The 23,059-nt window shown below is 40.6% G+C and overlaps 1 protein-coding gene across 1 annotated transcript in view; it reads left to right on the forward strand.

Moving 5' to 3' along the window:
- The window catches only part of ANK3 (ankyrin 3), a 375,681-nt gene that overhangs the window by 136,573 nt on the left and 216,049 nt on the right, over positions 1-23,059 (forward strand). The window contains exons 6-7 of the mRNA XM_052641329.1: positions 4,814-4,999; positions 6,894-6,992. Coding sequence (XP_052497289.1) covers positions 4,814-4,999; positions 6,894-6,992 — 285 coding nt within the window. The remainder of the gene's footprint in view (positions 1-4,813; positions 5,000-6,893; positions 6,993-23,059) is intronic.

Below are 23,059 nucleotides of genomic sequence, written 5' to 3' on the forward strand. Positions count from 1 at the left end.
AGTGTATCACTAGAAATCTATTGCTAATAATAAAGGACTACTGCTTGTGTACTCTTTATTTTTAACAAAAGAAAGAACTAGAACAGGTGGTTATCCCTGTCATAAAGCCAAATTCTCTGATTTTCCTTCTGAAGTATTTCCTGAATGGCACAAGAAAGATGTATATCATTGGGATTATATGCACAGGGATTGCCTATAGCCTTGCCCAGCCTTTGAGATCATGCCTTCCAGGAAAACCAGGAGATAAATGAAGAGGCAGTTCACACACAAAAATATCCAAATGACTACAAATGTATGAAAATACCTCATCCTCCCTTATAGTCAAATAAATCTTAATTTATTAATCAGACAGAGAATGAGATCCAGTCTTTAGTGCATGAGATGAAGAAGAAATTCAAGGGGTAGGGAAAATTGCAACTTAACTACTATATTGGTGACGTTGACAACCAGTTGCAACACTTTCATAGAACACGTAACATTAACTATCCAAATTACTATTTATACACCTTTTTGCTTAGCAATTCCACTTCGAATAGTTAATATGACATTGTATATTGGAAGATAATGCAAAAAATAGTTATTATATAAGAAACAGCAACATAATTAGTAGTAACAATTTTTTAAAAACCAGGAAGAACCAAAGGGGAAGCTAGTGGATAAATATTGCTTTACTTTGACAGTAAAATGGTACTCTGCACTAGCAACAATGAGGGAAGACTCTATGTACTAATACGGGAAAATGTCCATAGTGTACTGTTTCCAGTGGTTTTATTCTGGGAATTCGGAGACAGCCTCACTTTTCACTTCCTAGCCTTCAGTTCTCTTGGGGACTTTTATCTTGAGAATGGATTTTTTAAAAAAAATAGTAATAATATCCTTAGAGCTTGGTAGTAAATAATGAATGGCTGATGGCAGAGTAACCAGCTTTTGTATGCATAGAGCAGTGGCTCTCCTCACACTGGGGAGAAGGTAACCTGTGTGAGTCCCTCAAATATGACATGTGGGTCACCTCATGCTTTTCAGGGAGGATGGGTATAGGAGCCAGGGTTGGTGTAGAAGAGAAAACCCCTGCCTATTTTTGGATGGAAATACTATGTAATATAAATATCCTGATGACAGCAATTCCATGGTACTTTTTCATCTGTGAAGGGCAGGTAGTATTCTTTTTTTAGGCTGTGATGGGCAGATCACTGAGTGTCTCTCCTTTAGAACAAACATAAGACCAGTTTACCATTAAAAGACTATAGAATTACCTTGTCAACTAATCATCAGTAACTCACTGGTTCTCTGTGTTTTTTTTAAGCTTTCAGGCCCCCCCAAAAGGCACTACAACTGACTAAAAAGGAACATATGAGATCCTCAAACAACTAATTTAGTCTTTTAGCAGGAAGATAGATAGATATAGGTAGATATGTACGTAGATGGATAGATAGATATTTGATCGATTTTTTTTACTGCTTTATATTACTTTACTTTCAAAGGTTTTTTTTAGCTTTAAAAAAATAAATGAATGAATTAATGTTCCAACAACAAATCACATCCATGTCTTCATGAGGGATTTGGTGCCATCACCACGTAAACAACAGCTATCTGATTATCTAGAGTTATTTGAAGCTTTGACTGAATTTGTATGTCTTGTATTATTAGTACTAGAGAATTAAAAGAACAGCAAGAAATAAGATGTTTCATTCACATAATGTTCTAATTACAATTTTGCTTTCTTGCTAGCAATAATATTGGTGTCATTTACACAGAAGTCTGTATTTACAGAATGAACAGTAATGAGCAATGAAAGGATTCCTTAGATGAAAAAAAATTTAACAGAATTTTCAACTTATTAGATAATATGATATTGTCAAGTTCCTTCAATACAATTTTTTCCATATGCTCCTTGTATATATGTATGAGGTCTTTGGCATGGTTGTGTTTTTCAAAACTTTTCCTGTATTACTGTGTACTGTGTATCCTGTCTTTCCATGTATATCTTCCTTCTTTGGCTAATCAAGATTTTGAAGCATGAGGTAAATTTATTTGTTCACTGATGGCATCTATTATGTGCCAGATACTCCAAACGGCAGTGAGGATACATGTGGAACTTCCATCATATTTCCTTTTGGCTTGTATTTTTCTCTTAAGAATATCATAGAGCAAGCTAAACCATTCAAACTTGGTTTGGAAACAAAATCTGGAGCTGCTAATTTTAGCTATTAACACCTTAGGACTGGTATCTTTGTGTCTTTAATTGGTTTATGCAAGAAGCACCTTCTTGTCAGTGCTAATCGTCTTAGCTGCAGTTGATTTTCTGGTACAAAATAGTTTCCTTTATGTTTAGGCCTTATGGACTGAAACATTCCTATGGGTGGAAATGTAACCACTTCATTTTGCTGCAAAACAGAAGTGAGCTGTCATTTTTACCCCTTAGATTTTGCTCAGGTTTTAAAAGTGAGGTGCAACGTTTAACTCTTAACACACAGCTCTTTCCTTTCACTATTCCATTTTTTAGATGTGTTTTTCTCTTTTGTGAAAGTAATATATTAAGTAAATGAGGAAGTGTTGTAGCCACGCGTTCCAGGAAATGAACTCACTCAGAATAACAATGCAGATAGTGGAGTGCAGTTTATTACACCGGCGGGCCCACGGCAGAGTCTCCTCTTAGCCAAGGACCCCAACCAGTTTTTGTGAAAACCTTATATATCTTAAGTGTACGTGCCCAAAGCCACCTCCCCAAGTTCCCTGCAACTAGTCTGAACAAAGGAAGAGAAAGAAACAATCAAAGTTAACCTGTGATTCATATGCCTTAAGCCTAGGTAGTTAACAGTGGACAATTATTAATAGGCCTATGGTCATACCCCAATAAGCATAATAGAATTTATGATTCTATTTGGTTACACAGATAATTAGGGTATTCTTTTAGGCAATGGAGAGTCTAGGTATGAGCCCTGGGGTTCTTCCATCCGGGGGGCCTGGTTTTCCAGTCGGTGTGTCGTTTCCATAGATACTGGGCGTATAGCTCAAAGTCCACAGTCCGGCCCAAGATGGAGTCCTGCTTTCAAGATGGAGCCTGTTCTGTCTGTTTCTTCCTTCAGGAGTACAATAAAAAGAGAAAAGAAAAAGCCGCAGTTAGTTGTCCCTAGAGATAACATTCTGTTTATCCATCCAGATTTTTTTTGTCCATATTCACAATACGCATGTTTCTCTTAGTGGAAATGAGATCATGTATTTTCATGGTTATGCTGATTCCTTTTCCCGTAACATTAACTTACACTTAAACTTTGTACTTTAGCCTGTGGTGGTGTTTTGGTGATGTCTAGGTTATATCCAACCTTTATTATTAATGGTTGCAGAGAATGTCCTTCTGGTTACATTGATGCTTATCCTCTTCCTCACTTGGGTCTTCCTGGAGAAGTTGAACAGACCAAGTGGAACTGCAGCCAGATCTTGAAGCTTGGAATGTAGATAGAATTTGTGTAGGTAAAGCAAGGAGGAGGACATTTCAGAGTGGGGCAAATAGCCTGAGTTTAGATGCCAGGGTAGAGACAGTAAGGAGAATGGAGATTTATACAAGATTTATATGAGAAGGGCCCGGGCAATGCTGTCACTTAGGTGCTTGGGGGCTGATATTTTACAGTCCTTGAATATAAATATACTGATTTGCATTCAGCCAAACAAGTGCTAGGAGCACTTATCTGTTTTCCAGCAAGGAAAACAATGGTGAAAGTGATCTTCTAGGAAAACCAATAAGACATGAATATGCAAGTAACTATGTTTTTTCTTTTTCCCTTACAAGCACTCTTCCATTAGAGCAGTCCTTGCTTTGTACCACAAGGAGTATTGTTTGTACTACAAATAATAAATATTATTTACTATAGATAATAAATACCATGATCTGAATAGAATAATAAAGTAACCTACTTGCCAATTGTCTAGCGAATATGACTTTGAAATGTTCTTTTGAGTGTGCGATAATTAAAGTATTACAGATTTAAAATTTGGGAGCCAGTCTTAGGATATTCAATGGCTTCCCAGGTGGCTCATTGGAAAAGAATCCACCTGCCAAGCAGGAGATGGCAGGTTCGATCTCTGGATCAGGAAGATACCCTGGAGAAGGAAATGGCAACTCACTCATTCTTAATTGGGATATCCCATGGACAGAGGAACCTAATGGGCTGTAGTCCGTGGGGTTGCAAAGAATCAGACACAACTTTGCAGCTAAACAACAATAACAACAACTCAGGATATTCTCCTCTGTGCTTTCTTTTTTATGGTCAGTAATGCTAGATTTTCCAGCTGCAGTGAAATCTGTAGCTGTCTTCTCTGTGTCAAGTCCCAGGGCAGTACAGTAGGAAGACTAACTGTACAGATATGTGTGTATGTCTGAGTTGCTTCTAGTCATGTTTTATATGATCCATTCTTTTATTGGTCAGAGAAGCCAAGAGTCTTTCGTGTATACCTTCCTTAAAACAGCAATGAGTATAGTTCATTAATTCACATATAGTAATTGAGTACGAAATATACACTAGGTTACAAGGTATAGTGATGAAGCAGACAAGATATACTAGGCAACAAAGTACTGGATAAAATAGTTTGAAATAATGGTGGAAATTTACCTTTAAAATTATTGTCTGTTTTGGGGTGTGTGTGTATATATATGTATGTATGTATTTTTTAATATCTTTCCACATATATGTGGAACTACTTGACTATGTCAGCTTTAATAACTGTGAACAAAAATTGACACTCGATCACCTTCTTATTTGTTAATCAAGAAGAAAATATCTGTAGGGGCCAATCTTGACCCATAATCTATTTGCAGGATGGCTTCACACCACTGGCAGTAGCTTTGCAACAAGGTCATGATCAAGTAGTGTCACTTCTGCTAGAAAACGACACAAAAGGAAAAGTGCGTCTTCCAGCTCTTCACATCGCTGCCCGAAAAGATGACACGAAAGCCGCTGCCCTGCTGCTGCAGAATGACAACAATGCGGATGTGGAGTCAAAGGTGAGGCCCTGGGAAACACACTAGTCACACGGCATCCTCCTCTGTTAGGCACCCAAACGTGAAGAACGCCTGGGCTCCCTTTGGGCATGCTTACGCAAACACTTAACTGCGCTGAAAGGAATAAAATCGTGCCCCCAAGACATCCAGTTGAAGGCGCAGCACCCCTACCCTTGGCATCTACAGCTGGAAGGGACCTGTGGGTGCTGCCCCATATGTGCTAATAGGTGGCCACCTCAACAGAAATCAATCGAGAGACACCCGATAATGTCCTTCCTTTGAACATGTATTTTTAATGTATTTAGCACTTCAGTTCCAACATCAAGGTGAAAAATTATAAAATGCTAGCCACAGTGTGTGCCAAATAAATTTTTGGTTGCTATCTAAGACGGCAGGCAATACACTGAGTATTGATCAGCTGCAGAAGGCATGCCAGCAGCCAGAGTCCCAGCCAACAACTCCCATTGTCTGGACACACATTACTTACAAGTGTCTGTGAAGGAAACGTGGCATTTGGAATAGGCCATCGTGTAGCCCTTCATTCAGTCTAGCTTTCTTTCTGTGCCTTTTGTGCTGCCATTAGAGCTTCCATCTGCATTACCTAGCTGTCATGAGCTTTCTGCCATCCATGATCACCGATAGCAAACTAACCGTTCATTTTTTCCTCCTCTTTGCTTCCAAATGTGTTAACCTAGATGGTGGTGAATAGAACAACAGAGGTATATATATATATGTATATCCGTGTACATTTAATCTATATCTGCATCACCATTTTCCCATTCCTTAGTGCTGCCGCCTCGTTTCTTTCCCTTCTTCTTTGCATTGCCGTCTGTAGGCTAGATACCTGCTTCCTACCCCCACCCTCAAAGTAGCATGTGCCAGAGGAGATAGTAGTTTGATTACCAGGGCTTTCTGCAGCTGAACCTGGTGTTTGAAAGGAGGAAGTATTAGGCATCCTTGAAACTTAAGGGTACTACAATAGAGTCCTGTGACATGAAGCATCTTGACACTTGAGAAACTTCTCAGCTCTACCTACAGCTGCAGACAACCCTGTCATTCTACTCATCTAGGACTGAATCTTCAGATTTCTGCATGACACTCGCCCTCAGTGGTGTCAGCAAAATGAAAGTTACCTCGGAAGGGTACCCTGTGACCCACCCTTGACAAGAATCAGTCAGACCGCTAGCATGGCTGAGAAGCTTGCTGACGACTTAGAAATGCATCTAGTTCCTATAAGGTTGAAATCTTTGGGGACTAAGTAAATCGCTGCATGTTTTAGCATTTTTCAAGGAAGTAAAATGATCTTGGTATGAACAATCCAGAAAAAGGGGTTATTGAATAGGCATTTGCTAATAAAGAGACCAGCTTGTCAATTTCTTTATGAAATGCATTCACCATGATTCAAGACCAACTGTAATAGCACCTCTTCCCCCCAAATTGCTTTTATCATTAAAATTGGCTTTTACTGTTGGTTAATTTGACTCTATATTGAATATATAATACTAGTGAAATTTTGACAGTTTCAATGGACAGTTCTACCATCAATAATACAACAGTGGTACTCATCGAACTTTCTGTGAGCTATCAAGATATTTCTTGTCACCCCTATTTTAACTTTTGGACATGTTGGCTTCTGTGTAGTTCTGCTCCCAGATTACAAAAATGGCTCAGTCTCCACCCTTGGTTCCTTCCTGGCTATTCCTCTCCCTGTGAGTCTGGCATCCCTTTGAAATCCTATGAGCAATTGGCACTAATGGAAAGAAACCTAGTACAGAATGGAATGCGGACCTCAGCATATTTTGCTTCCTCGTTTTGATCTGGGCAGGGTTGTGGTATTAACATGTGAGACAAGAGGCCAGCAGGGATCAGTTGAACGTCTGCTGTGTTTTCTTTCCAGAGTGGCTTCACTCCGCTCCACATAGCTGCCCACTATGGAAATATCAACGTAGCCACATTGCTGTTAAACCGAGCAGCTGCTGTGGACTTCACTGCACGGGTAAGAGTGCTGCAATCTGACGTGCCCTCAAAGCATTTGAAACGATTCTTGACCCTACTCCCCCAGCATGAGGAGGCGGTCAGGCCAGGTGACCTCCAAGGGTCCTCCCCGTCAGCGGAAGCTGTGTTTTCTACTTTTCCTAGTGCACTTTCTTGCTTGTAGACAGGTATGCCTATTTTCTAGCAGGAAAAGGAAACCAAGATCGGAAGTGGGGATGGGTGTGTGATAAATGAGTGACATATAGATGTGATGTGAATAAGCACATCTGGAAACTACAGGCTGTGCCTCCAGGCTGAAATTTCTGAGTGTGTATGAAATGGGTCTGATAGCACTAACAGTGCTGTAGAAATCAGAGTCTTGATCTTCCAGATGGGAATGAACTGTATCTGAGGCCCAAATCTCAGAACCCAAGTAATAGAGGCCACCTTTTGCTCTTATCTTCTATCCCCTATACACTTTCAGAATGTGTAACAAGATTCTGTAACCCGAATAAGTTCATATTCATAGCGAAAGGAATTACAGTATCACATGTACCCCTGGACAGCAACTCAGAGATCCAGAGTAATAGGGCTCTGAATGCAGAAACCAGTCTTGGGCTGGGCTTGATCGTCAGCAACAGTATCATCAGAAATAGAAGCAAAGCAGGAAGCAGAATATAGAAGTGGTCAGATGTGGGGACTCAGGATTCAGACTCCCTGGCCTCCTGTGTTGGATTTAACTTTTCTTTCTGTGTCCATCAGTTTCCTCATTGATAAGATGAAGTTAACGTGGATTGTGAAATTAAAGAACAAATCGTAATAATAAGATAACATGAGCCCTCCTGCCCTGGGTCACTGAGAAATAGGAGAGTGTGGAGAACACTTAGCACAGCGTCTGACGCATCATCACCAGCAGCAGCAACACTGTGATTTTGAACATAGGATCTGAAGTATCATTTTTGCTAAAAACCTCACTTGTTAGGGGAGAAGTGGCAATAGACCAGATAGGGAGAACGATCATAATACTGGTACTAGCAGTAGCTGTAGCAGCCGTAAAAGTAATGCCATCTTTGAAGCAGACGCCAAGCTGAGCATTTTTATTTCATGAATTCTTATGTCAAGAAAAGTGTTTGTGTCCCTGTTTTACAGAAGAGGAAACCGAGACTTAGAGACGAGAAATGGCTGGTCCAGATGATAGAGCTAGCAAATGAGAAAAGGCAGAATTTCGGCCCCAAAGCTCTTCACCCCTTCAGTCTTCTGTCGCACTCTGATGATGTTAGGGGTTCATTTTTCTCATCCTTCCTATAATTCATTAATCCTATAAAAATTAATAAGAGCTAACATTGTACTAACATAAAAGCTATTTCCTATCCGATTGTCTTCAGCCTGCTAAAAGCTTTTATCAGTTTAAATAAGGCAGCTCTTGTCACTCTAGAGCTGTGAGTGTTCTTATTGCATTAATAGCATCCTTGGGCTTCAGCAGACCCAAGGGCTTGTGTGACATTTAGAAGGACAAAGCTAAGCACTTCTTTAAGTCATGTATAAACAGGGCATGCCGATGTGTAAAAACCCCGTGTCTGTAAGATGCATTCTTCTGGTTTCATTTCTCTAATTCACAGAAAACCTCATTAAGTCGCATCTTCTAATTAGGACATTTGGAAAATTCATGTCAGGGTAGTGTTTGAAGTTTGTCTTGGTGCCATTGTTCAGAAATTTCCTGATGCTGCTGAAAACAAGATTGGGACAATGTTTAAACAATTTAAGAGGACAAATTACAGTATTTTCAGCCTCCTTCAAGCAATTCCAAAGCATCCATTTACATTAAAACAATTACTATGGTAATTACAAATGATGCTAATTGATCGATTAAAGATCAGTGGAGACCTCAGACCATTGTTGTTAACCTTGTCTGAATTACCATATGTGATTTAAGATAGTTGCATTGTGCCTTTGTTTAAAATGTTGAATTTCAGACCTTTTGCTGACACTTACTCCCAGTCATTCCTAATTAGTGAGGCCTCGTAGCATTCTGAGCTGAAGGCTGTGGCAGAATTTGATTGTACTTACTAGGATGTCTGGACTGTTGCTCATACTGGAAAGCCCAGCTCCCCTCTGCAGTGGCTGACGGATGGCTTGCTGTAGGAGGTCTGAGCTGGACTGGTCTTCATGAAGAGCTTAATCAGAGGCAAGTGCTAGTTGCCTCCACAAGCACATTGTGGGTTCCAAATCTCTAGTAATATTATATCCAGCATCCAGCCTTTTGTGTTAGAGTCCCCTCCCTTCCCACCTTAAGCGGGTTCTTCCTAGGTCAGAGTTCTCTCAGGAATGTAGCAGAAACAGCAGGTGAAAGTAAAATGCCCCGGAACACAGATGGGATCTGATTTTGCCTGGTCAAAACAATAAAGGATCAGTAAGCCTCAGTTGCTGAGAGCTAGCTGCAAATCATAACTGTAAATCATGTTCTTCAGGAACCAGGTTGAGCTAGAGGTATTGATTAGAAAGTTAGAGGTCAAGTTAAAAAACAACAGCAGCCACCATTGTCTGAGGGAGGCCGTGATGTCTGCTTCCTGGCTGTGACAGATCACTGAAGAAAGGCAGATACAGTCTTGAGGTTCTTTATGGGCTGAGAGCATGACCTCGAGAATGGGTGGCTACCTGCTGGCAAAGAGAAGTGGGGATAGCAGGGGGGAATCACCCTTCTGGAATCATTTCCTGCACGCAGTCCACGTACATGTCCAAGGCCGATAGGAGGCAGAACCAAACATGGTGTAACTCAAGGTAGAACACAGTAGAACGGATTGCTTTCTCTGCTTCTTTGTAGTGCTAGCTAATTTAGGCAGCAAGAAAGCTGATCCTAGCCAGTGTATACCCCTAGTATCAGTGATGGTAACTGCTTCACAGCATGATTACCTGTTACATTAGATTTTTATTATGATGTAAATATGGACGTTTGTATTGTAATTCTGCCATATATATGTAAGATATCCTGTCTGACATCTTAAATATTTCCTTTTGGATTATCCATGGAGACCTGTTCAGCCTCGTGGGTCTGCTGCAGGGAGTAAATAGAGTAAGTGCTGAATACCGCAGTGCAGCGTCAGCACACTTTGCGTTCTGCATTCATGTGCTGAGATGGCCTTGACACCATCTGAATTTATGCGTGACCCTTGCTCCCTTAGCAAATTTTCCTGGCTCTCTTGGGAAAGAGAATGTGACTAAGACACACCAGAGCTGCTACTGATTGTCATTCCAGTCAGGAGCATTTATGCACTTTAGTAAGTAAAAGCTAAATCATATTATTGGATGCCTGCAAAATTCCTTTTTATTGATTGAAGAAGATAGATGCATACTTTGCTGGCTAAGAGTTTTTTCATCGAATGTAGTGGACCACCTAACTTAATCTTCACTCTTGTCATTGACCTTTCTCTTGTAAATTATTATTTACCTTCCCATTTGGGGAAGATAACTGAATAAAACATCCTTCTATTGGTCTTGGTATGTAGTACTTTTTGGTTTTGATCTCTGAAAGGATTAGGGATTTTATGTGTTTGAGTGTTATACCTCATTTGTTTCCAGAAGGATTTCGGGAGCTTTGCAAAGTAAGACATGTAAGAAGGAAAAAGGAAAAGTAAATGTTACCAAGCAGCTAGAAAAGACTAGTGAATACAACTGGAGAATAAATGTAGCCTCTAAGCACTTTGATGCATATAGTATTAATAGAAGGGAAGCACGGGTTATATAGTTTTCACTTTTTGACAAAGGAAATCTTAATTATCTATAGAGTCACTATGTGTATAAAATAACTCAAATGCAATTTGTGTGCCATGTTAATCCTTCTGTTAAGAATAGTGAGTTTGGGGGACTTCCTTGGTGTCCAGTGGTTAAGACCACTGTGCTTCCGTTGCAGGGGGCATAAGTTCAATCCCTAGTCAGGGAACTAAGAGCTGCATGCCACACAGTGCAGCTAACAAAAGAAAAGAAAACTTAGTGAAGAATGATGAGTTTTATAGTTGATACTATCTTTAGTAACTACATTTCAAAAAGGTTCAATTCCTACTATCCTATACAGCCTAAATCTCCATCTGTGAAGGCGCCCTGTCCAGGGATGCTGAGAGACTGTGGCTCAGCTATTTAGCTGTGTGATGTTCTAATTGCATGTGATAGATCTTGGCATCTGTGTCACAGTTAACATGTCCGATTGTACTGCCTTTTTAGATGTTTTGAACAGTTTTAGCAGAGGCTTGGCCACTTTTGGAACTCAGTTAAGTCACAAGAAAGGCTACTTTATCTAAAGTATCTTAATTTTTGATTAAAGTGAGAGCAGTGGTTTTAGACAGTTGAACTACTAACCCCATTGATGGTAACATAGAAGTGTTGGATTTTACATTCTACCCAAATAAGAGGTTGACATGGGGTCAGCATGATGTCTATGGATAAACATTATCAGGAGATTTCCTTTCTCAGTTAAATTCCACCTAGCAAACATTAAAGCGCTTCTGCTATAAGCTAGACCTGGAGGTTCAGACTCAATTAACCCACTGTCCTGATGCTATTAAATTGTTGAGGCCCTAGAATGCTCAACCATACAACACAGACTCTCCCCTAATTCTTTACTAAGATATGTGCATTATCTGAGCAGTCCTATTCAGGCTGAAGTAGAAGTATCATGAAGTAGGCCTCCCACACTCCGTGCTTTGCCTCCCTGCAGGACTTGAAGCTCCTCAAGGGCAGATTTATGTGCTGCTACACGTTTTGGAATTCCTGGTGTATAACCCAGCACCTAGCACTGGGAAGGACTATTATTTTGGGTGGGCCAAAAAGTTCATTCGAGGTTTTCCGTAACACATTATGGAAAAATCTGAATGAACTTTTGACCAACCCTGTATTTATTGAATTCAAGAATGAACGAACAAATAACTTTCAGGGCTCCTTATCCACGACTCCTGGGCACCCAGTACCTATTTAAACCTGCTTTCTTCAAGCCCCAGCCCTCTTCCTGATCTGTCAGAATTTCAGACTGAGCTTCAACCTGGTGTCAGGGTCCCACTTTCCAAACTGATATGAGCTGCATTAAGGGAGATGAGAAATCCATAGGATTCTAATAGAGAGGTATAGGCAAGTGCACCAAACCCAGGTATTGACTGTCAGACACTGAGAGGCAAGTTGATTTCAAACTGAGCAGCATAGTTGACCTTGGAAAACAAACCTAGGACAAAGGGTCTGTCACCAAGAGCTGCTGCCAAGCTTTGTTCGGTTAAGTGTCTGGAGTAGCGCCTCAGTTTATGAGCTATCAAGGGCAATGCCAGACAGAGCTAGGAATGGGCATCAGCTACTCAAACATGGAGAAGGAGAAGAGTTGAGCATAGCTCCAGCAGGAAGGTGACTTTTTGTCACGTGTTTATAGGGACCGAGGGCTTCTGGAGACTTTGCTGTGATTTGTATGGCCCTATCACTGCAAGTACATTTAAAAAAAATATTTTCCCTGCATTCTACAGTCCTATTTTTTAACTAGATGTCATTCCTTCACTTGGGTTGAGCCCAAACACACACACATACGCATTCATTTTTATTGATATGTGTTTTCAAATATAATACAGTGTTTATCTCCTAATATAGGCTCAATAGCATTAAAGATACTTTTTTAATGGGTTATATAACCCTCCTTTGGAATGAAAATGAAGATTGGGGAGCACTTAGCAAAGGAATGTGAGTTATGGGAAAGTCACCATGTGGCTAATTCATGAAGCATAGTCTTGTTGCCATGGTGATATTAACATCTCAGGAAGAACAAAACCAGTAAGGCAAGGGCAGAGTGGTGCGTGAATAGACCTTTTAAAGAGGACTGCTCTAAGCATGCCGTGCACTCTTATTCCTGCCTATTCCATTTAATTCCCCAAATGCCACATCATAGGAGGTTTGCCTATGTAATTTTTTAAGGGATATTTTTATCTTAAATCCATTAGTACATGGGAGCTTGCTAACATCTTACTGTGTGGTTTGGGATCTGTGCTCTTCTTGCTTGAAAAGGCGAAGTTTCTAAGCTGTAGCCGTCTGAGGTGAGGAGACGCGTCCTCAGATACATGCAGGAGCCCATCCTGGCCGTGTCATCAGTCATTGGTCTGGTCCAGGGCAAGCCTCTTCATCATCCAGCTGCAGTTTTCTAGTCGCCAGATGAGGGAGAGATCAGTCGACCACACGCCCTTCCCTTCTGCTCGACCACCTTGTCTGACAGTGATGGAGGCCTTTCGCCGTAGAGAGTCGGTGTAGAACAGTGTCAAAGCAAACAGCCCGGCAGTCAGACTGCTGGAGTTCCACACCGGTACTGTGTCTTAGTTCATATACTCCTGGGCAAGTTATTTATGCTTCAACTTTATCATCCATAAAATGGGTCCAGCCCTAGTATCCCATGCACAGCATCCTTGGGACTGCACAAAATGATCCATATAAATTGCTCAGCCTGTGGGCCAGTGTCCTAGCTACATTTGTGGTGGTGGTGATTAATGCTTGCCTCTGCAAGGAGACCCATCATTGTAAGACGCGTTCACCTGTCCAGTGTGACACGTGTCAAACACGTGTCATGGTGGTGTCACGGCTACTCTCTCAAGTACGTCCAGAGCTAGTCTGACACAATGCTTCCCAGAATGTTGGAGTTACTGTTTGCATCCATGTTTGTCAGCGTGAGGAAGTCAGCCTTTGCCAAGCTATTAATATGGTATTGTTGGAGACAGTAAGAATACCAATACAAAAAAAAAAAAAATCACAGAAATTGGAAAGTACGTATTTCCCTTTGTTTCACTTTTCCTCTTTGAGTATACACCCTGCTCCCTACAGTGCTGCTCTAGAATTGTTGCTCTGAGAACATTTTTAAATGACCCGAATAAATCCTATTTTGAAATTCTGTGAAATAAAGTTCTATTAAGGTAGGAGTTAGCAGAGCTCATTTTATTCATTTGCACTTTAAAAGGGAATTATTCATTAACGGTAGAATTTTCATTTCCTCCAGTGAGTGCAAATAGCAGCCGAGGGCCACTGCACCGCCCCCCCACCCCCACCCCTGCTGAACATTTGGACCATTGTTCACGCTCCCTGTTGTCAGAAGGTACTCTTGGATGAACTCAAGTACAACCTTGCCTTCTCCCGGGCATCATAGTTCTTCCATGAGAAAGTCTTGTTCTTCTTCCTCTGGTGGTTTGAAGAATATACAGGAAGGGTGAAGGGACACTTAGAGGGAAGCATTTAGAACTTTGCAGAACCAAAATGTTGCAAGAGGTGAATTTGGGGACACATGCACAATCATCTGGAGAAGGCGATGGCAGCCCACTCCAGTACTCTTGCCTGGAAAATCCCATGGACAGAGGAACCTGGTAGGCTGCAGTCCATGGGGTCACTAAGAGTCAGACACGACTGAGTGACTTCACTTTCACTTTGGAGAGGGAAATGGCAACCCACTCCTGTGTTCTTGCCTGGAGAATCCCAGGGACAGGGGAGCCTGGTGGGCTGCCGTCTATGGGGTCGCACAGAGTCTGACACGATTGAAGTGACTTAGCAGCAGCAGCAGCAGCACAGTCATGTAAAGGCTCTTTCCCAAATAAAAGTAGTAGGTTGCAAGAAAACAAGTTCAGGTAGGAGATCAGCCTGTCCCTGCGTAGTTGAAAAAAAATGTAAAAGCTTCCAACCAGAAGGCACTGGTCTGGATCCTGAAGGTAGAAGGGAGTAATTGCAGGGTTTGGGGTTGGTTTATTTGTTTGTGTTTTAGATAATCAGCATAGTACATTTTGTAAGTTTGAGGTATAAAAGGTGTTAGTTTGTATATTACAATCCAACTACTGCAGTCGTATTAGATAATAGCTCTGACATGTCACATAATTATTTCTTTTGGGGGTGAGAACAATCAAGATCTAGTCTCAGCAACTTTGAAGTTGGTAATACAGTATTGTTGACTATGATCGCTATGCTGTGCATTAGATCTCCACAACTTATTTATCGTTCGTACCTATAAACAACATCTCTCCAACTCACCCACCACCTCCAGGCCCTGGTCCCCACCATTCTACTCTCTGTTCTTAAAAGTCATTGCAGGACTTTAAATGGAGATGTGGAATGATGGCTGGCATGTAGCAGGAGAGGGCTGGGATGGCTAAGCCCCCTTCAGAGACATCCCCATGCCAGTAACAGTGTCCCAACCAGAATGCCAGTGGAGCCAATGCTGTTCCTTCAGAGACAGCGCTGCTGGATTGATCATCTTTCTGTAGCCGAGAGATGGAGAGATGGGAATGTCCCCAGATGGGGAAGAAGAGGCTAGCAGTTCGGACTGACTCTGGGACTCCTCTGCAGAGGGCATCAAGCTTCCCCAATGGTGCATCCCTCAGAGTGGTTGGACTGGGAGACTCTGAGGGTCTTTTAGCTCTTATTACTGAGAATTGAAATATGAGGTGGAAATAACTTATCCAAAATGCAGATGAATTTAGGAAATAGCTTTCATTTATTACTAGGTACTGTAGTAAGTTTCCTATACATTATTTCATTTATTCCTCACAGTCATCCTGTGAGATGTGGGTATGGGTTTCATCTTACACCAGAGAGAAAGAAGTTAAATAACTTCTGTTTCAATTAAATCATACAGCTTCAAGGTGGTGGAGCTTGAGCTAAGAACAGCAAACTAAGTCAGTCAAGTAAAATTAGACAGTACAAACAGTCAAGTGAAATAAACCGCATTCAAACTATGCAGTTCATAATATTCCAGCATTGGAGGACGTGTGTACCAGGCTTTGGATTTAATCCCGGGTCATCCCAGGAAAACCAGAACTGGCAGTAGCCTTTCCTGGATCGGCTGGCTGTTTGTTCTCTGCCTGTGCCAGCTGCAAAATGAATTCAATATATTTTTAAAGACTTGGAAGGTTTTTTTTTTTTCATTTACTAAAAAACTCCATCACGTATTTAAGGATGTTTTAATTGAAAGACTGTGAAAGTGTTAGTCTCTGAGTCATGTCTGACTCTTTGTGACCTTATGGACTGTAGCTCACCAGGCTCCTCTGTCTGTAGGATTTCCCAGGCAAGAATACTGGAGTGGGTTGCCATTCCCTGCTCCAGAGGATCTTCCCTACCCAGAGATCAAACCCAGATCTTCTGCATTGCAGGTAGATTCTTTATGGTCTGAGCCACCGGGAAAGCCCTGATTGAAAGATTAGCAAACTTTAAAACTGACAAATGATCAGATTCATTTTTAAAGATAATGTATTCACATTTCCGCTATATTTTGTTTATCGTCTCTATCAGTTTTGCATTGTTGAATTCCTAATGATCATGCTTTGAAATAGACTCTTAGTACTTAGAGGCTTAATGGCTATATGACAAAAAGGTATCATACATTTCCCTCAGGTGATTCTTCTGATCAACCATATTAAACAACATGGACTGAGGCTGTGCTATAAATAAAATCTTTATGTAAAGTGTCTAAAATTGAGTCACAGAAATATCATTCTTTTGCTTATAACAACTACCTTTATATTTATAAGCCCTTAATATTATAACCTTGAATTTCTATCATATTTACAAAATACTTTCCTACAGTGCATCATTTGAGTCCCACAAGAATAGGTATTTTTACAGATGAGAACTGAAGTCCCAAGAAGTTCCTTGTTCCAGATCCTACTGAGCATAAGATGGAAGAATCAAACATTTGAATCAGAGCTTCTAACTCATTTTTATGCCTCAGTTTGTGACCATCAGCCCCCAGCTCGGTGCCAGATGGAACCCGAGGCTGGAATGTTGGCCTCTGGGTAGCTGTGGTCTTCATGGTGCCTGGAGGAGCTCCATCTCCTTAGAACAAGTACATTGCACATACATAAGGCCATCTGCAGTAAACTGGCTTTTTTTTTTTCTTATCAACGCATCATTCTTTAGGAATTTCAAAAACATTATTTTCATTTTTTAAGATGTTTGAAACTTCAGCGAGAATCTGATTTATTGGAAGGCCAAATGAGGGCAGGATAGTTGAGAAACTAACAGTGCCATGTTCACTGACATCTCCAAACCCTGCAGAGTCATTTACTTTCTGGAAGGGAAAGAAAAATATTCAACACAGAAATTCGTTTCAGATTTATCAGAAATGACATGAGTGTGGAAAATTTATAACTATAAAGTACCTTCATATATTTGTTTTAAAGAAAGTTTACTAGTAGAGTAAAAAGATTTTAAAGATGTTTTAAAGATGGACTAGTTAGGGAAAAAAAGAGATTGTTTTAGTAAAGTTGCAGCATTCATTAGAAAGATTCCTGGAAATCTAATATCATTAACTCATTTTTAGTTTTTAAACATTTAAAAACAACTTTCCTCAATGTATAGAAAAGAATTTATTATTTGATAATTGAATTTTTCATCCCCACTTTGGTTCAATTACTATATGTCCCTCTCGTCTTAGATACTTACAGCAGGGAAGGGCTTTCTTTACTATCAACACAGAGCAGGCTCCTTTTGAATCAGCACTAATAGTGATTTAATTAAAGAAATATGAGATCCATGAGTTCCTTAAAATGTCAGAGTTGAACTAGCCACTCTTTTAGAGACTGAATATTTTTATAGCGTGTGTGTGTGTGTGTGTGTGTGTGTGTGTGTGTGTGTGTGTGGTGAAGGGAAGTATATCATCTATACGTAGGGTGCCAAGCAAGGAGAATGGGCTTCTCTGGTGGCTCAGTGGTAGAGAATCCATCAGCCAGTTCAGGAGACACAGGTTCAATCCCTGGATCAGGAAGATCCTCTGGAGAAGAAAATGGCAACCCACTCCAGTATTCTTGCCTGGGAAATCCCGTGAGCAGAGGAGCCGGATGGGCTACAGACCATGGGGTCATGAGTCCAACATGACTTAGCGACTAAACAACAAGCAAGGAGGACGGGCAGCTAATGCTCAGAAGACCTGAACTTCTTAACAGCTTTTGGGCAAGGGATTTTAAATGCAACATTAATGGTGAAGGTTGCAAGGTGTGTGATCAACTTGTGGACATTCTTCTGTTTGGTTGTCGGTGAGGTAGCAGAGTGAGGTTAGAACCAGAAGACTGATGCTTTATAGCTCTTTCCTTTTGGTTGGAAATTGTCTGCAGGCAGCATTTTGAGACCTGTAGCTCCTTACAGCTTCACTAATTGCTGAACTGTGAATATGAGTTAATAGCATCTCTTTCATGGGTTGTCGTGGAGAATAAATGAGGTGATGTATGCCTCATTAGGCCTCCAACAAGTAAGAGCCTAATAATTGGTGGAGTTTGTCTTTTGAGGTGTGTGTTTTTTGTTTTTTGTTTTTGAATGAAACAAACTTCATCCTCAAGTAAAATGAAGAGTTGCTTGGTCTAAGTCAGTGCCTGTGTGCATGCGTACTCAGTCATATCCAACTCTTTGTGACTCATGGACTGTAGCCACCAGGCTCCTCTGTCCATGGGGTTCTCCAAACAAGAATACTGGAGTGGGTTGCCATTTCCTTCTCTGGTCTAAGTCAATAGGTATCACATTTTTAGCAGAACTCTTTTTTTTTTTCTAAAACATTATTACAGGATCCAAAGGCAGTTTTGATTTCAAAACTATTTCAATTCGCAGTGGCCAACAATTTTTCATCGTTTATGGAATTATGGCTTCTTCCCTCATAGCTCAGTCGATAAAGAATCTGACTGCAATGCAGGAGACGCAGGTTTGATTCCTGGGTTGGAAAGATCTCTGGAGAAGGAAATGGCAACCCACTCCAGTATTCTTGCCTGGAGAATCCCATGGATAGAGGAGCCTGGCAGGCTATAGAGTCTGTGGGGTTGCAAGAGTCGGACAAGACTTAGTGACTAAACTACTACTATAGAAATATGGAAACCCTGAAATGAATACCAAAAAAAAACTTTAGAAAGAATATATTGAACATCCATTAGGATGGCTACTATCAAAAATAGGAAGGTAGGGAGGAGAGAAGAAACAGGGAAAGAGATGAAGAAGAGAAGGAAAGAAAGTTGTTGGCAAGGACATGGAGAAATTGGAACTCTTGTGCTCTGTGGAAAAGTAAAGTGCTATAGCTGCTAGGGAAAAAAGTTATAGAGATTCCTGAAAAGGTTAGATATAGAGTCATCATATGAATAGCAATTCCACTTCTAAATACTATATATATATACACACAAAAGCTTTGGAAGCAGACTCTCAAATATTTGTATACCAGCCTTATTCACAATAACCAAAATTTAGAAGCAACCCAAGTGTCCACTGGCAGACAAATGAATAAACCAAATGTTGCATATACGTACATACAATGAAATACTGTTCAACCTTAGAAAGGCGGGAAATTCTGACATGATACAGTGTGGATGAACCTTGAGGACCATATGCTAAGTGAAATAAGCTAGTCACATGCCATGTAGTATATGAGATAACCAGAGTAGTCAAATTCAGAGAGATAGGAAGTAGAATAGTTTGACATGGCCTGGGGAAGAAGGGAATAGGGATATGTAATGAGTACAGAGTTTCAGTGTTGCAAGATAAAAGTTCTGGAGATTGGTTATACAACAATATGAATGTACTTAACACTACTTCAGTTCAGTTCAGTAGCTCAGTTGTGTCAGCAGAGTAATGTCTCTGCTTTTTAATATGCTGTCTAGGTTTGTCATAGCTTTTCTTCCAAGGAGCAAGCGTCTTTTAATTTTATGGCTGCAGTCACCATCTGCAGTGAATTTTGGAGCCCACGAAAATAAAGGTGTCACTGTTTCCATTGTTTCCCCCATCTGTTTGACATAAAGTGATGGGACAGGATGCCATGATCTTCATTTTTTGAATGTTGAGCTTTAAGCCAGCTTTTTCACTCTCCTCTCTCACTTTCATCAAGAGGCTGTATAGTTCCTCTTCACTGTCTGCCATAAGGGTGGTGTCATCTGCATATCTGAGGTTACTGATATTTCTCTCAGCAATCTGGATTCCAGCTTGTGCTTCATCCAGCCCAGCGTTTCTCATGATGTACTCTGCATAGAAGTTAAATAAGCAGGGTGACAGTATACAGCCTTGACTCCTCTCCTAATTTGGAACCAGTCTGTTGATCCATGTCCATTTTTCTAACTGTTGTTTCTTGACCTGCATACAGATTTCTCAGGAGGCAGGTCAGGTGGTCTGGTATTCCCATCTCTTTCAGAATTTTCCACAGTTTATTGTGATCCACACAGTCAAAGGCTTTAGTATAGTTAATGAAGCAGATGTTTCTTCTGGAATTAAAAGAATTTTCCACACTTAGTAGTTTAACACTACTTAGCTGAACATTCGGAGAAGGCAATGGCACCCCACTCCAGTAATGTTGCCTGGAAAATCCCATGGATGGAGGAGCCTGGTAGGCTGCAGTCCATGGGGTCGCTAAGAGTCGGACACCACTGAGAGACTTCACTTTCACTTTTCACTTTCATGCATTGGAGAAGGAAATGGCAACCCACTCCAGCATTCTTGCCTGGAGAATCCCAGGGACAGAGGAGCCTAGCGGGCTGCTGTCTATGGGGTCGCACAGAGTCGGACACGACTGAAGCAACTTAGCAGCAGCAGCAGCTGTACATTTAAAAGTGGTTAAACATAGAAAGTTTATATGTATTTTACTAAGATTAATTTTTTTCATGTAAAGCATATACTGGAGATGTAAAGACAGTTCCAAAACCCAGTCAGCCCTAACATCCAGTGATACAAAGGTAGAGGATGAGTTTGTGATTGAGAAGAGAGTCCAAGACCAGTTTCCATCCCAGTTACCTGTCGCTCGGGAAACAGGCAGGGTTGTGTATATGACAGAGGGTGTGGGTGAGAAGAAGGAGATGTGAAATATTTACTCTAAAGACGCTCTGTATTCCCCCACTACTAAACCATTTGCAGAACTAGAGGGAAACCTGGCAGTATCTTATCTAAACTGATGATGAGCCATCATCTGTTAATCCAAGTGAAAGCCTCTGACAGTATTAATGATACACAGTCTCATATAATCCTTAGGAAAAAATAAATAAATCACTTGAGGTCTTCAGAGCGGAAAAGATCCAAACATTCAGAGCCTATTTCACAACAAACATCCAATATCCAAGCATTTGCTACCACTTTCTGGGAGAGCCCAGCACTGTCTGGCATCTACTCTGATGGAGTTTGGTTGGTCTCTCTGGGGAGTGGGGCTAAGGAAATGTCGGTGACATCAATATCTCAGTGTCAGTCTCAGCAAGACCTGTGTGGACTTAATCTTCTTATCCATAAAGCACAGAGACAGAGAGTTGATGTAGACTGAGCGAGCAGTTAGGAAATCTAGAGAAGAGAAAAAGCCTGGATCCAAAAAGGCTATTTCATTTCATTAGTGCTTGATGAAGCAAGAGAAAACTGGATTTTGACTAACAGCGGTGGTCATCTTAATAATGAAGATTATAGTATAAGGGGCATTTCTGAGTGTATTTATACTTGTGTTGATAATAGGCCACCTAAAGTTGAGTTTTGTTGCTGTTAGAAAACACCTACTTCTATATTAGACTGTGAAGGCCAGGATCTTTTCTTACCTTATATTCCATTGTTTGAAATATTCCTGGATATATCCTTGAAATCTCAAATCCTTATCACTGAAAGAACCATTTGTTTGCATGTGTTTTATGGATTATTTTTTTTTAATTTTTTAAAAAATTAAAGTATAGTTGATTAACAATGTTGTTCATTTATTTTGTGCAGCAAAGTGACATATGTTTTTTCATTTTCTTTTCCATTATGGTTTATCATAGGATATTGAATATAATTCCCAGTTCTATACAGTAGAACCTTGTAAGTCCAAATTCTCATTCTGTCTCTCCCCTATCTCACCTCCATGTTGCTTTATGGATTTCTTAAGGCATGAAAAAGTCAGGCATTCTTATAAAAACAAAAAAGGAGGTATTCATACATATTACAGCATGGATGAAGGTTGAAAACATGCTAAGTAGAAGAAGCCAGACACAAAAGGCCACATATGGTATGATTCCATTTGAATAAAGTGTTTGAAGTCAGAAAATCCAGAGAGACAGAAGGTAAATTAGTGGTCGCCAGCGGGTTGAAGAGACAGAAAAAGTGACTGTTTATATGGGGTTTCTTTCAGTTATTGTTAAAAAACATGATTCAACTGAGTAAATTTGAAGATTTAATTGCCTTTATTCAGCAACAATTCATGACTCAGTCAGCATCCCATCTGACATGTAGAAAAGTGCTCCCAGGAGCTGTAGAGAAAGAAAGACATTGATAGGCAGAACGGGGTGGGAAAAGGATGTATCTAGCAGAGTGGGTTGTTCCAGGCAAGCTCACCTTCCTTTGGGAGAAGGCTGGTGTCCGTTAGGCAGATTACCTCCCTAGTGCTGACGAGGTAATTCCAGACTGACTAGTTCAAGGTCGCGTTCCGGGAGACACTGAACTACAATTGGTTAGGACTTCCCAGTGGCTCAGACAGTAAAGTGTCTGTCTACAATGCAGGAGACCTGGGTTCGATCCCTGGGTCAGGAAGATTCCGTGGAGAAGGAAATGGCAAATCACTCCAGTACTCTTGCCTAGAAAATCCCATGGACGGAGGAGCTTGGTGCAGGCTACTGTCCATGGTATTGCAAAGAGTTGAGCACGACTGAGCGACTTCTAAGTCTTGGTGGGTCTTAGCACAAGTGTTCTGTTTGAGGCATGTTTTTTCTTTTTCTAACAGAAAGATGAAGATGTTCTAAGTTGATACTATGGCTGCACAACTTTGTGAATATACTAAAAAAAACGCTGAATCGCACACTTTAAAATGGTCAGCTTTATGGTATGTGACTTATATCTCAGTACACCTACTATAAAAATAAAGTATCCAAGAAGACTTGCACTTGTCAGGGAGGAAGAAATTTTCCTCTATCCTTCTGAGGTTCTTCTGGCTGGACTAAAAATTAAACTGACATGAGACAGATTAACAGGAGGAAATCAAACAAAAGTTTAATAACACATGTACATGGAAGAGAGCAGGAAAACTGAGATACTTGCCAAAATGGATGAAATTCTCACTTTAAGTATCATCTTAAGACAAAAGAGGGAGCTGGGAGTAGGGGTTAGGGACTTCAGCAGGGAGAAAGACAATTCACATGGAGA

Source organism: Budorcas taxicolor, chromosome 5 (genome assembly GCF_023091745.1).
Source record: "Budorcas taxicolor isolate Tak-1 chromosome 5, Takin1.1, whole genome shotgun sequence".
Lineage (NCBI taxonomy): Eukaryota > Metazoa > Chordata > Mammalia > Artiodactyla > Bovidae > Budorcas > Budorcas taxicolor.